Consider the following 15,280-nt stretch of genomic DNA (forward strand, 5'->3'; position numbering starts at 1 on the left):
ACATTTTGCAGACACACTGTTGGTTTCTGTCAGCCAGCCATCTCCCCGACGCTCCCGTGTTCAAACGGGATTTTAAAGCAGGATCTAGTTGATTTGAGTCGAGCGGGCAGCAGCGGAGTTTCACAGCCAAGACACGGAGACAAAATCTAAAATATGTAACGTACATTATGATATTGCTAAATAACAGCATTTATGACTTACCCACTGACTGACTTTATATACAGATATAAATGCAAATGTAAAACCTTTTGTTCATTTTTTGCCACATTAGACTTCTGTCACACATCATCTCCGAATTTCACTACATCCCGCCCTGTCACCCTGCTGCCACCTATCCAGTAAAAGCAAAGAGTAAATCACCGGGTTTATGGTCTAAGGTCTCCTTTTCTTACAACAGCAACTGAATTGAATTAAACCTTGTATGTGACTTATAAAGAGTGCGTACAGTCTAGACCTGCTCCGTTTGAAAAGTGCCTGGAGATAACTTCTGGTGTGAATTGGCACAATATAAATAAAACTGACAGTTGACAACTTGGTCACATTTAACTTAAACAATCACTGATGCTATAAAATTGCATCCCCATAGCACTAACAAATCACAGCTTCTATTATCCTCGACAATAACAATAGATTAAAGTAGACAGCTGTGTGCTCCTGCAGCATAACAACCAAAAAAAAACTAAAAATAAAAAATAAATAAAATTTGCTTTAATTTCTCTGTAGAAAGTAGATGATCACTGTTTAAATCAACCCTGTTAAGATTATCTCTGTCAAACCCACAAATGGAAACAAAACAGTTCAGCAACTCTCTCTCTCTCTCTCTCTCTCTCTCTCTCCCTCCTCCACTCGTCTTTTCATAGAGAAAGATTAATGACACGGAGCCGGATTAGATAACTGGCATGCAGGTTTCTCAGATGTTCCATTCTCTCAGTACATATAAATGTCTGCACTCAGTAAACAGGAGCTTGAATCAATGATCCTCCCTCGAGTTCGGTCACTGCTTATTTTTTTCCATCTGCTGTCAGCTCTGAAACTCTCTGGGTTGATACTATTGAATGCAAAAAAAAAAAAAAAAAAAAAAAAAAAAAGAAGATTATAAAGTCATTGGGACATCTTTAAATAGAACTGTATCGGCGGAGTCAGGGGACTGGTAATCGCTGCATCGTTTTGCAATTTTTAGATGGTGGTGGCACCTTGTCTGAGCGTGGAGTCCCACCACGTCAATCTCCTTTTATGTGCCTCTTGTAATCAAGCAAAATGCATCAGGGCCTAAAAGCAGCAGCAGGCAAACGCTCAGTGTCTCAGATTTCCAGACTTATAATAATAATTGTATTATATCTGTTTTTCAGAAAACAAAGCTATTTCTTTCATGATGAACCTGGCTGATCATTCAAGCGATAACTGCTGTGATAATTACAGTGGCAGCGAGCTACCGGAGTGAAAATGATCAGTATTAGAGGTTTTAAATACAACAGTAGTGCAGCCATGCAAAGCCGGCAGGGGGGGGTGGGGGGGCTCTTCAGAGGGGGGGGACACTGTGCACCTGACAAAACGGGGGGGGGGAAAAAACCGATGAGCCCTCCAGGTGGAGAGGGTGAGGAGAAGCCAGTGGTACATTGAGGTTTACGTGTCACTATCATTCACCTGGAGCTTCATGGAGCCCAGACACATTGTCATAGAAAGAAGCTCTCTGAAACGTCTGAATGTCTACAGCAACAGAGACACAGACACAGAGAGAGAGAGAAGACACGGAGAGTGAGAGAGAAAAAAGAGAGCGTGCAAACACACACACACACACACACGCACACACACACACACACACACAAACTTTCACACGCATCGATTAGCTGTTAAAGGAGAGGATTAAAGAGTTAATGTCAGTTCATCCATTGCAATACTACAGTTCATGCATATTATTAAAACCGTATCATTTAAACTAGTGTTGGGTTATCATAGCTGCTCATTACTCGGGGGGGTGGGGGTGGGGATTAGTCTGGAAAGTGTTATGTGGCCATTTTGCTTTCCATTTGACCTCTCAGCGACTCCATAAAAAGACTAAATTAATGTCAAATTAAAATAAGGACAATGAAGGCCATGGTTCCCATCTGACTAGCTGGTAAAAACTCATCCTACATCAGAGACAGCAGTGAAGCACGAGAGAGGAGAGAACAGCTTTCTAACTTTCCTTAAATCAGGGAAAAGATGAACCGAGTAAAAACCTGAAAGAGATACGGACAATAACGCATTTATTTTTTTTCGTCTCTCATTTGTCCAATTCCCGAGAGATGTGCTGAGTAACATCCTTCTGGACTCAAATAGAGAAAGTGCGGGACCGTTTGAATTTTATTTTTTACAGCTAATACAACTGACTGCACCTTGTGTCAATACAATCACTCACCATCTTTCCAGAGCTCAGCCACAAACTTGTCGGTTGACTGGTGCAGCAGCGTGGCCACATTGTCATTTAGGGGATCCATGTTCTTCATAAGCCATTCATCAGCTTTGTAGTCCACCTGCGGAAGAAAAGCCCTCAGTATTGTTTTAACATTTGCACAATAAAATGTCTCTGCTTCATCTGATCCAATCTCTTTCCATCCTTCACTCTTACACCCCAGTGACAACAACAGTGTAAAAGAAGAAAGTGCTTCCATAATTCTCTTTCAGAGGATTGGTTTTCAGTCTCTGATTAATTGCCGCAGGGTCTGTTGCGTCTTAACTGACAGCTCTCGTAGTGTTCCAGATGTGCTGAATGAGCTATGTGACTACACAGTGAGCTGGAGGTTGAGAAAATCAGATCAAACAATCACATACAACACTGAACCAATAAGACTTTCAATCATTTGCACATTACATTTGAGCGACAGCACAGTCAGCTCTCACTGGAACGTCTTGTGTTGATGGGATTAGTCTCCGGGACACGGCGATAACTTTGACTTGTATGTGTTTTTCAAACGTCTGACACACAGTGAAGAGCGCTGGATCGGAGCGGAGCGTAACAAGTAATTGACATGGTCAGCAACCTGAGATGAGGAATGGAAGATCTCCATATGGGTTTCATCAGAATCCTGGAGAAGCGAACTCGCGGTGTTTGCATTTATTCTCTTCTCTTCGGTATCACTCTGTCATGCTGGATTTATTTGATGAAGTTCAAATTAAAACCTGGCCGCGCCGTCGGATACCGGACGCTTAATATTTGGCTGAATCTGAGGTTTTCACCTGTTTGTCACGGCGAGGCTCGGGCTGATGTTTAGACACGGCCGACTGATGCTCCTCACTGTTTTCACATTCAGTATTCATGTGAGGTAAACCTAATTAAACTATCACTCACGGGGCTACATTGGATTTCACGCTATGACTGACAGGCATCCTCCCTGGAAAGTGGCGGAGTATCCGTTTTCTCCTTGCAGATGGCAGACCACCGTACAAAAAAGGGTGAAAGTTGAAAACCTCCGTTATGTAACCACCAGGCACCGAAGACTCAATCTCGCACCAATGCGAACCAGATGTGGGTTTTTTTTCCTGCAGAAGCAGTGCGACAACCGGGCTATTGTTTTCAGGCAATGACCTGGTTAACTGCTCCTTTAGAGGAGCTGAGTCTGTGCCTCTGAGAAAAGACTACGAAACATCCAAGAAACAGAAAGAGCGTTGTTGGCGTAAGGAAAACACAGAAAGCATAGACACACATGAGGCTATAGAGAAGACGTTATGTTTTTAGTTTAGCTTTAAGTGCAACCAGCTACCAGTCCCAAGAGCAAGAGTCGGAGCACAAGACACCTCAGTGGGCCTGACATACATACCCTCCCTGCATAGTGAATGATGCAGAAGTCGGCTTTGTCCTTGAGCTGACGCGGCTTCTGAAATTTGGTGTGTGTGCCCTGCTCCTGCAGCACTTTGTCTACAAAGGTCTTGTCGGTGGCCTTGGGGAACCAGCACTCCTCATCCAGCAGAGCCAGAATACCAGGGGGGTTATTCTGAGGAGACAAGATTTGGTTTAAATACAAATATTCATAAGCAGACACACACACACACACACACACACACAGGCCAAGAGACACTGACCGGCCTCTCGATGAGGTCGATGCAGGGCTGCAGGTCCAGGCCGAAGTCGATGAAGCTCCACTCGATGCCCTCCCTCTGGTACTCCTCCTGCTCCAGGATGAACATGGTGTGGTTGAAGAGCTGCTGCAGCTTCTCGTTGGTGTAGTTGATGCAAAGCTGCTCGAACGAGTTCAGCTAGAACCAAAGTGTAAAGCAGAAGAGAAGTTATTCAGTTACGGCGACATTATCTTATATTACCATTATATTGTGCTTTAATCCCCTGTGACTTGGTTAAACTAGTGAATCATTCTTGTGAAAGGAGTCTCTTGTGCTTCAGCCTCCACTAAAGGAGATCGGCGCTCTCAGAGCAGGACAGGGTACAAATAGTTTGTTAGGCCACTTCAGAACAACTGAATCCAAATGAAATGCTGGAGCACATTGATCCACTTTGGCAGTTTAATGATCAGGTGCAAAGAAGTCGTATTTCATTTGGGTTTGAACTGCTAGTAAAACATTCAGTTTAATCCGAGTGTGAAGGAAAGAGACTACAAGGTCTATGAGGTGTTTTGTGTTTTGTGTTTTGTGGAAATGAGTTTGTTGGTGTTAAACCAAGTCACTACCTCGAAGATCTCAAAGCCAGCGATGTCCAGGATGCCGATGAATGACGCCCCCTGGCGTTTGGTCCTGTCCAGGGCCTTGTTGATGCGGTGGACCAGCCATCGGAACAGCCGCTCATACGTTGCCTTGGCCAGGGCTTCGACAGCGAAGTCGGCCTGAGGGGAGAAAAAAAAAAAGAGAGAGAGAGAGAGAGAGCGCAGGACCATGAAAGACACTATTAATAAAACCAAACCCACTGAACAATGAGCACAAATACAAGAATAGAAACATTGTGTTGCTGTTACACTCAGCTGTCCACATATTCTGTGTAACTCATAAGTTTATTATAGATATCAAAGTAGAGATGACTGGAATTCAACTTGATGTTTTCCATCATCATTCGCAGATGTTACGGTTGTTTCTAGTGTTCGATGGCACCGTACCTGTTCTTTGGTCTGCGCCTTCTGCACATAGTCTCGTCCCACTTTGATCCTCGGGGTGAGGATGGCTCTGGTGAACTCCATGACGTTCATGCCGAGCAGGTGGCAGAGCTTCTGCGCAGCTGGGAGAGCGAGGGAGCAGAGAGAGAGCGAGAACCTCAGCGCATTAAAATAAGTGTTCAGACAGATCGGGTTTCATAACACAACATCAGAGCTTCAGTTTAATGCAAGGCTCAAATAATTGAATCAAAAATGAAAGAAGTCTAAAAGCAACACTGACTAACAGCCCGGGATATATGACTATACCTCAACGCACATTCTGTCTGGGCTGAGACCCCAAAACCAGCCAAAAGCTTTCTTTAAGGTCTTCGAGGACGAGGACTAGTATGTTTCATTGGTCTTGCCCCAAGACCTCAGTTAATAAAACTCACAATATTACATTTCATTTGACATTTCATTTCTTATACTGAGCTGTGTGTGTGTACAGAGCAGCCCGGACTGCAGGAGCATGTGACGGTGCTGACATGATCCAGACATTACAAGCGTTCAGTTACCGAGAGACATATAATCTAAGTTCAGCGTAATGGTGTTTCTAATAAAGCGTGTCCTCACAGCGGGAGCATGTGCTACGCGGATATGAGCGGACTGTTTTCCATCACCTGCTGGTGGTGGAAGCTGAAGGGCCCCCGGTCATCTCACTCCCTGGGTTCATGACTGACTCCAGGGTGTGTGTGTGTGTGTGTGTGTTCACGTCGTATTGCGACCGGATGGTGGGTGTGTTTACCTGTGTTCTCGGGCATTGAGGCCTGATCAGTGTTCCTCTCCTTTTTAAAGACAATGTTTCCAAACTGCAGCACTGCAGAGACCACCTTCAGCATGCCTGGCAAGGATAAGATAAAACTTTATAGGGCCCCGTGGGGAGAACAGGTAATGGCTGAGTAAGAGAGAGGGGGAAAAAAAACAAACATCTGGAACTACTGCTCACAGACAATCTCTTCGTGGTTGAAGCTCATGATGTGCATGGCCTCCATTGTCTCCTGGAAATTCTCCTTGTCCTGCTGCCCAGGGATGGGAATGTTACCATTCGACAGGAAACGGTAGTTGTTAAAGCCTTCGAGGAGCAGGTCGGCTGGACAAGGCAAGAAAAGAAAAACATCAACAAGGTCATTTTAATCAATATTCTCTTCTTCATGTTTTAATTTAATTTTGCTGTATGTTCTACTACTGTATTTACTGTGCTGCTGATTGATTTCTTTTCTTCTGTTTGTTAAGATTTGCATCCATTGCATCAATTCACTTTAGACACAGAGAGTAAGTGCGTAAGTGAGGAAGAGATCCAGTCACCTTTTAAAACCCATTAGCTCACAGGTAAAATATTTTGTCTAAATATCTTCTGCATCATCCCGAAACAATGTACTAACAAGCTAAATTAAAAGTTAACGAGAGAGAAAGATTTGTTTCACCGGTGCTAACTCAAGCCATCTGTCTTTAGCTCTGTTCCCTGCCTGAGGGAAATTAGCACACACATGAAACCTTACTGTCCTTGCTCTCATAGTTCTGTTAATCCCGATTTCTCCTTAAAGCGAGAGTCGGACACTCACTCCGGAGATGCTCTCCAGCCCCTGCGAGCAGGCGGTAGAAAATGTGGAAGGTCCTCTCATCTTTGGCCTGTCGAATGGCCCTCGACTTCTCCAGAAGGTCTGAGAGCAGACGTTAAGGACTGACATCATGAAAATCAAGACAGCGGATACCGTCACCGCAAATCAATCTTTCAAGAAAACGTCCTACATTACGGAGCAACCGGAGAATTCCCATGGGAATCAAATCAGATTCTAATCTACAAATAAATTCTCTTTTTCTTCAAGTGTCGGAAACAAAGACATTTTATCCAAATGAATCTAATCCCTTATTCTTTTTCCAGGCATTAATAAACTTCAATAAAACGAGGAACACCAATAAAAAATGGTTTCATTACAGCTCCAGCGCTCTCTAACTCTGGAATACACAGAACGGGAAAGGCATTTCTGTGGTTGAGCAGAAGCAGTGGTGAATCAAACAGCCTGACCACTACTCTCAGCTCTTAACTCAATGTGAACTCTTTATTTTAGCTCTTTATTTATTTATTTATTTATTTATTTATTTAGTTTTTAAAACAGTCCTTTAATGGTCTTTTCTCTCTCTCTCAGCCTGTCACAGTCAGGAGGATACAAGTTTCAATATTGGCCCCAACAATGTAGCCCGTCACGTCAAAGTTGATTCTGATGAACTTCCCCTGCAAGAGAAAACAAAAACGAAAAAACATGCAAATTTATGTTAAAAAAAAACTTATTGAAACGCCACAGGTTAATCAGGGATGTCAGTGCGTGTCTGTCAACTATCTACTAACTATTCCTCCTCCCTTCGGCCGCTGTTGCGTTTTAAAATACGGCCCTTGTGGATTCTCGCCGATGAATAGAAAAGCAGTGAAGAATAAAATGTCTATATTAGGGAAAAGCCAGGTTCACAGGTCAGAAAGAATCTCAGGCATGTCTGCGGTTTCCTGACAGTGAGTCCGTGTGTGTAAATGTGTGTGCCCATCTGTCTACCGGTGATTCATGAGTACAGAGCACCGCGGTGGTTCATCGGCTCACTTTACAGTACTGGATTTTTTAGGAAATTATTAGAAAGCAAACATTAAACCTATGAAGAAAATCATTATCGTTTATCAAATATACGAAAGTTACATAATGAAAAAAAAATTAAATAAATAATTATTAAAGGAGTATAATTTGGAAAATATGTGTCTTTACTTCCTGGAGGCTGATATCACTCTCATGTCCGAACAGCTGGTCAGTTTAGCTTATCACAAAGACCGGGGGAAGGCGTCTCGCCCGGCTCTGTCCAAAGGTAACAAAATCTGCCGAGCAGCACCTTGAAAGCTCACTAATCGACAAGTTATATCTCATTTATTAAATCCTTACAAAAACCAACGTAAAGAACAACACACTGGGGTTTTTCAGGGGTTTTATCTGGACTGTTTCTTGGCAGGGAGCAGAAACTTCCTGGAGGGTCTGCTGGTCTCTGGGCCATGAAGAAATATAACGTGTTAGTAAATGCGCTTTACAGATGGGTGGTAGGCAGATAACTTCAGACAGACCCAGGCCACCTTTTTTCCTTTGTTTAGAGTCTTTGTACTAAGTTAAGCTAACAAGCTGATGGCTACAGCTTCATATTCACCATTAAAAAAAAATCTTCTCATTTAAATCTCAGGCCAAAAACAAATATGCATGTGTCTCAAAATGTCATCCTATTAAAATTCAGGGACGAGGAGCTAATGATGCTTTAGAGACAGAGATAAAAATCTATCTTTCCTTCCTGGTTTCATGAAAGCTCTGCAGTTTATTCCAAGGAGGACTAATTATTTTTCTCTACATGGTATATTCCTACCCTACCCAAAAACAAAAGCAAAACAGTTTAGTTCAAGGTAAAAAGACTTCCAATAATACATCAGATTATCTCTTCTGTAAAGCTAACATGAGGAAATACTTGTGTCGTGTGTTAGTGCAAATGTGAGTGAACCTGTCTCTCTTATAATACTATCTGTACATATGTTTAAATCAAGAACCGTGGACTCACGAAGCGAGATGAGTTGTCATTTTTCACCGTCTTGGCGTTGCCAAAAGATTCAAGGATGGGGTTGGCTTGCAGGAGCTGGCGTTCCAACTCCCCCTGTGCAGAGAAGACAGAGAGGTAAGAGTCCAACAAGCTGTCAAACATTTCTTACGCCTGGCCCCACGTAATAAATCTTTTTTTTTATTTTTTTTATCACTATTTATCAAATTTGTCTGCGTCTGCCAAAACATACACAAGCTGGCAAGGCAAATAAATTCTTGGTAACAGAACAGGTAGAGGGAAAATGTCGCCAAGTCAATATGCTAAACCGAGCCGTCAGACAAGCGCGCCGTTTATCACGGCTGTGCTGGCTTTACTTTAGTCAACTGCAGTACAATGTGATTTTTGTCAAGGGATCTCGAGAAGTTTAAAGGGGGCAAAGGCAACCAAACAGTTTGACAGAACTTTGTGAAACCACAAAGAGTTTTGTTCCAACGCATGCCCTACAGCGAGCGGTAGGTTTGGGCTGACGGGGGGGTGGGGGGTGGGAGCGTGCTTCCGGCCTTGTACATTCCCGTGGCTGTGATGATATATACCCTTTATATCCAAAGACCGCACCACCGTGACGGTTACACTCACGATGGCTTCCTCCCAAAATCTCAAAACCTGGGTTGGTAGGTGGTTGGGACAATTCCCTATGGCCCATGAAACCTCTAATTCCCATACGCATGACACAATCTCCACTATCCAGGGGCACCGGCGGCACCACCTGCAGCACCTGCAGCACAGCGGAGATCTAAGACTATCTATAGCCCTGCTCACATGTGTTGTTACACAGAAAGTGAGACTGAGAGAGACAACACTAATTCTTTGGCCTGTGTGAGTGTCTCTTGGCCCCTTATGACTCATCTCAGTCAGTACGATAATGGGAAACAAGGTCAAGAGTCTTTTTCTTGACTAAGACCACTGAGCTCTGCTGAAGGTCCGCACACACAAACTTTAATATCTCTGGTCAGACATGGAAAAAGCGCCTTCGACCAGCAACGTACAAGCAGCATTTCAGTGTTTTTGCGCAGTCTTCTGTCTGTCTGGGGTGTGTAAACCCCATTGCTTCCTGAAGGACGTGGATTTGACTGACAGACATGGGGAGTGACTATCCTCCTCCACACCCCCCCCCCTTTATCTTTCAGGTTGTGATTAACAGAACAACACAGAAAGCAGTGTATAAATCCCCTGCACGGCAACGTGAATAAACAGGCTTTCCCATTTGTCTTTACTCACTGAGTGAAATATGAAAGTCTGGTCTCCTATGGTCTGCTTTACTTCTCCTCCACTACTTCACCCCCCCCACCCCCCCCACCCCCCCAATCCTCTCTCCTGCACCACATCTTTGCTTTCCCTCGATCCCTGGTTCTACATTCCTCTGGCCTGTGCTCAGAGGCAGCCGTAATGCAACGCAGAGGGGAAAGCAGCGTTAAGGAGGTCAGTGCGGATGGCGTGCTCAGGCAAAAGGGGGGGTGGGTGGGGGGCGGGGGCACGGAGGCGCTGAGTTACAGCCTCTCACCCAAAGCTACTGAAACGCAGCATATTAGAGGGCATTCACCTGGATTGTGTGTGTGCGCGCTCAGAGCTGCCGGTCAGAGGACTCACTCTGCTTTCCATAGTTATTAGATTTAGGGAGGACACAGAAAACATCGGGTACTGGTTTAGGGGAGAAAGAAAAAAAAAAAATAGCTACCGGATAAATCAAGCAGAGGGGAGGTGAGTCAGAAACTATCAAGTTTTGTTGGAGTTGGAGTTGAGGTTGGAGCAAAGTCAGTATTGTGTCAGCAGAGTCTCATTTGTGTTGCTTCTGGGACAAAATATAGCAGATTAAAATCCAAAAATCCAGGTTAGGCATCGAGATCCGCATAGAAACATCCCCTGTGTTTGATTATTGACTGGGCAACAAAAACCACACATGAATTCCAAGGCACATTTGGTAACTGGAATAATATTACCACAGCCAGGGCTTTAGAATAAGCCAAGATAGAAATGAAATATTAATTGAAAATGCTCTTCAGAACTACACACATGCATCTAGAGTAACATCACCAATGGAAAACATGCATCAATATAGGAAAGATTTAACTAACTGCCGTCATCTTTAATCATCTTTAATATCTCCATATTTACACCTGGGGGGGGGGGGGGGGGGGGGGTGGGGGCGTGGGGGGGGGGGGTTTCGTAGCATCGTGGATTCACTGCACTAAAATGTAAAAGATGAAGCTCGAGGAGAGATGTTTAGTGTGGCTGTGGTCTGATTTTCTCTTCCTAAATAACGTGTGCATTTAAAATGAGTGACTAACAAACCAACACAGCGTGGATACACAAGAGTCCGTTAACACTCCAACCAGCACTTAACGTGAACAGTTTTTAACGGCAGGTACGACCTAATTGTTTGCATTTAACTTGAGACATGTGTTTCTAATAAACCATCTCAATTTCCAACTGTTCTAATAAACCTGAACCAACTGATAAAACAAAGTGTTTTATAATCATGAGCCCGCTGGTTTAATGGCAGGATTCACCGGGCTTCGAATAATCATGTGAGTAGACTGAGCCAGCACAAACAAATACCTCATAAAGAAAGAAGCTTAGATTAGTCCGTCAACATCATTACGGAAGCGGCAGAGATTTGGAGAGGAGGGCATGCACATATACACAAACATCAAAAGGGACCACACACTTTATTTTTTTTGTTTTGTTTTGTTTTAGAAAGTGGGAGAAACACTTGCCTGTAGCTTGAATGCTTTGGGAGATTCGGGCTGTTTGTTATGGATAAACAAATGCAAGTGTTAAAAAAAAAAACCCCTGAAGCGTCTCATGTCAGACACAAGCCACAGGAAACAAGAACACCAGTTACACACTGAGCCCGGCGTCGGCCGCGCTCTCACAGGACGGCACCGGATCAACATGAAGCAGGAGCCGTGACCGGGGACACTAACATTAACATCTGTCAGGTTAGCTGTGGATTAATACATGACTCTTTATCTATGCACTTTAAACTTAAAAAAACAAAAAAAACAAAACACAGAGCACAGTAATGTCACAGTTCATTTAAAGGAATAGTTTGACATTTTGGGGCGGCAGCTGCTCAGCTTAGAGGCTGGAAACACAGGGAAACAGCTCGTCTGGCCCCGTCCGAAGGAAACAAAATCTGCCTACCGACACCTGCAAAGCTTCATATTGTGCCTGTTTAATACGTGTAAAAGAAAACAGGGACAGCAGGGACTCCAGGAAGTTACTGGTCCCAGTGAAGGAATCTTTTTTTTTTTTTTGCACAGATCAAATAAATAACGCACCGAAATCCTGGTAGGCTGATATTGTTACTGGCGGACGGAGCCATGGTTAGCGTGTTTCCAGCCTTTCTGCTGACCTGAGGTAACCAGCTGCCGGCTGTGGCGTTAACGTGTAATGGGCAGATGTGAGAGCGGTAAACTGTGCCAGAAAGCAAATAAGCATGATTGTGAAAAAATGTCAAACTATTAATTTTAAATTACAATAATGATGCAGAGGTAATTGACAAATATCAATAAAGCCATACAGTTTTTCATCTAAGGTGAGACGAGAGGAGGAGAGAGGTGAGGTGAGGAGAAGGAGAAGGAGAGAGAGAGGGAAGAAGAGGAGAAAGTAGAGGCCCAGGCTTGGCCAAGGATAGGGAAGGAAAAATGTAGGCAGTGGGGATCTCACAGGAATGTTGTGGTCTTTGCGTCCTTTGTGTGAGGAGGCAACGTGGGCCAGGTACTGGATGACCTTCTTCGTGTTCTCCGTCTTGCCAGCGCCTGATTCACCTCTGGAAAAAAAAAACAAAAAACAAAGGGCACGGACGGCGTGGATATATATGGTGTACACATGAGCAGACGGAGGATGAAAGAAGTGTGAGTGGATGACGGATGAGTGAAAGAAAGGATTTGATTTGTCATCCCTTTCAGATTACAACGCCCTTTGTCTGTAATCATGAATCACAAGCTTTTACTGGTGAGGCATAACCAGCTTTTAGTCCTATTCTACGTGTGTGTGTGTGTGTGTGTGTCTTTGAAATGTGCATTATTCATTTATTGTCGAGCCTTGTCAAAGAAAAACTTATGTTACTCTGTGACAGATATTGAAGTTATTCTTATTCTTTACAGGAAATAATCCGTGTAAGTTGTCCACAAAGTACTGACAAAACACCATAAAACATTAACCAAAATCACTCTTACTCATCATTATGGCGGTCAGGAGCGACTGGATGAAGCCCAACGAACGAATAAACAAAGAGAAAAAGGAAAAGTGGAGGAGAGAGAGAGAGAGAGAGAGAAAATGACCATCAGGCTATCTGTTGTTGCTTTCTAAATCCATCCATCCCCCCTTGTCAGTCGGTTTCACTGGGGAACACTGTGGTTCGACGGGCCGGTCTCCAAAGTTTCCAGGCTCTGCTTTTGGGCCGTCGCTAATGATAGCTGTGTTCAGGCAGGGCCATGCACAGCTCCCACAGTCAGGTCCCAGAGCCCAGACAACCAGGGCCAACACTGAAAACCAGTCCAGCAAACACTACATCTAGATACATACCAGTGGCTTTAGTCTAGCTGGCAATTAGCTCTACTGCACCGAGCAAGACGCAGGGACGGTTTTATCTAGAATTTTTACGGGGCGAGTCCTCGAGCGCGGGATAGAGGGATGAGCAATGTAGGTCAAGTTAGTTACACATCAGAGTTTGGCAAAAGAATATTTTCTCAAGGAAAATAACCATTTGCTGACCTCTTCACATCTTATCCTTTACTCCAGAGGGGGGGGGGTCCACGTGTGGCAGGACCCACCTCACTACGTGACCACTCTGTATCTCCCATCCTCCTCTGTCGCCCGCTCTCTCACAACTCTCAGATGTCAGCAAGAATTCGCGACTGCAATGCGAGAAATTCTACAAGTTTCACGGGGCGGGGGGGACGGGATGGGGGGACGGGACGGGACGCTCCCTGTTCTTCACATACGATACGACATGTGGACATCATGCAACAACACGAGGGGGCTGCTCCTCGCTCGTCCTTCACCCTCAGATCCCGTGTGTGACATGGGATACTGAACACAGGTTCATCCCCTGTTTGGTCATGAGACGTCTCATCAGTAAAAGCATGTGATTAAAAAGTGGTTGTTGCAAAGTTAACGCAGTATTTTTATTCTATGAATGAGAAGAGTCACATCTGCATAAACCATAAACACAGGTCATTCACTGGCTTCACTTGTGCGTTTTTCTAATCAGTATTTCACCTGGAAATATCATTAAACACTTCCAACTCTTCTCTTTTCTACTGAAATCAATATAAATGGTTTCACGGTGAGGGAGCAGCCGCTATAAACTGGGCCTTTGACCACCCTGCTTATTAAACAGTGGGGTGACACAGCTCAAACGGCTCCGCTGTCACCAACAGGGGGTGTACGTTCTCAGACTTCAGGACGGATTATGCAACAGCTCTTGTCTGTTCGTTGGCAGCGTCAGTTTAAGGCACATTGAAAGAGTGTGGCACTTAATTACTCTCTGCCGTAGTAGATGAAGGCAGGGCACCAAACCACACTCATAACTCCCTCAGTATCGGGTAGAGCTGCGGCACAACCCAGCGTCCGCAAAAAGCTATTTGAAACAAGTCTTTAAATAAAACACAGCAGGGTGATGGGAGCTGGCCAACTGACCTGGGGTGAGAGAAAGATGAAGGGAGATGAAAAAAGATTTATAAGACCAGGTAAACCAGGAGTAATGACCCTTCAAAATAAGCCTCATTATAACCATGTTGTTCTAACTCTTCTTCACCATAAGGTAGATGTAGAAACATTTAAGGACAAGCAGTGAGACCCCGACTTGATGATCCGGTTAAGGTAGAGCTGTGTCATGCTCATCTTGCCAGAGTTTCATTTTCTAGATCATCAGCAGAACCGGCCTTAAAGAACAGAACAACCACCTGACCTCACAGAGAAATGACCCTCAAGAGAGGCGGAGACTGAAGCGTTGTATTACTCACGTGCAAAGGATTGATTGGTCCTCACGATCTGTTCGGAGAAAAAAGAAAAACACAGTCAGCATCTTTCCATCCTCTCAGCGGCTTTAACCTTCATAGCAAATGCAGTAATTACAAAGACAGCCTTTCTGCGGTCGCGCTGTTGGACCCTAACACAGTAAAATGCAACTGCGACTTGACCAGTTGTTTTCGCATCAACATGCAAATACTGGAGCCATGCTGGGTAAGATTGTACGGAAGATCATTTGTCTTATTTTTTCCTTGAGAATAACAGGACACACTAAAATATTGCCCCACGCACATCAAAGTCCCGTTAACCCGGTGTGATGTAAAGAGTGAATTTTACAGCCACGAGCCCATTCCTCTGCACCAGACACCAGGACCAGTAACCGAAGCTCTTACACCTTTCATCACAGAGGAATTCAGACCCAGGTCCAGATGACAGGATTAGCCGTGCCCCGCTGAAAGCGTGTGACCTCTCAACTCTGAAGGTCCTGCTGCGCACTACAAAGAACTACAAAGACCAGAACCCAGAGGGAACTGACCTGTTTATCAGCAGAGGCTCGAGACCCCCCTCTCATG

At 44.3% G+C, this 15,280-nt stretch overlaps 1 protein-coding gene across 1 annotated transcript in view; it reads right to left on the reverse strand.

Moving 5' to 3' along the window:
• LOC111238084 (myosin-10) overlaps positions 1 to 15,280 on the reverse strand; it is a 50,710-nt gene that overhangs the window by 11,517 nt on the left and 23,913 nt on the right. The window contains exons 4-15 of the mRNA XM_022767481.1: positions 14,702 to 14,729; positions 12,399 to 12,501; positions 8,691 to 8,783; positions 7,284 to 7,347; positions 6,677 to 6,775; positions 6,061 to 6,204; positions 5,860 to 5,955; positions 5,079 to 5,197; positions 4,659 to 4,811; positions 4,060 to 4,233; positions 3,798 to 3,971; positions 2,399 to 2,513 (exon numbers count right to left, since the gene is read on the reverse strand). Coding sequence (XP_022623202.1) covers positions 2,399 to 2,513; positions 3,798 to 3,971; positions 4,060 to 4,233; positions 4,659 to 4,811; positions 5,079 to 5,197; positions 5,860 to 5,955; positions 6,061 to 6,204; positions 6,677 to 6,775; positions 7,284 to 7,347; positions 8,691 to 8,783; positions 12,399 to 12,501; positions 14,702 to 14,729 — 1,362 coding nt within the window. The remainder of the gene's footprint in view (positions 1 to 2,398; positions 2,514 to 3,797; positions 3,972 to 4,059; positions 4,234 to 4,658; positions 4,812 to 5,078; positions 5,198 to 5,859; positions 5,956 to 6,060; positions 6,205 to 6,676; positions 6,776 to 7,283; positions 7,348 to 8,690; positions 8,784 to 12,398; positions 12,502 to 14,701; positions 14,730 to 15,280) is intronic.

The sequence above is a fragment of the Seriola dumerili genome, unplaced genomic scaffold (genome assembly GCF_002260705.1).
Source record: "Seriola dumerili isolate Sdu_G_001 unplaced genomic scaffold, Sdu_1.0 BDQW01001191.1, whole genome shotgun sequence".
In the NCBI taxonomy this organism is placed as follows: Eukaryota; Metazoa; Chordata; class Actinopteri; order Carangiformes; family Carangidae; genus Seriola; species Seriola dumerili.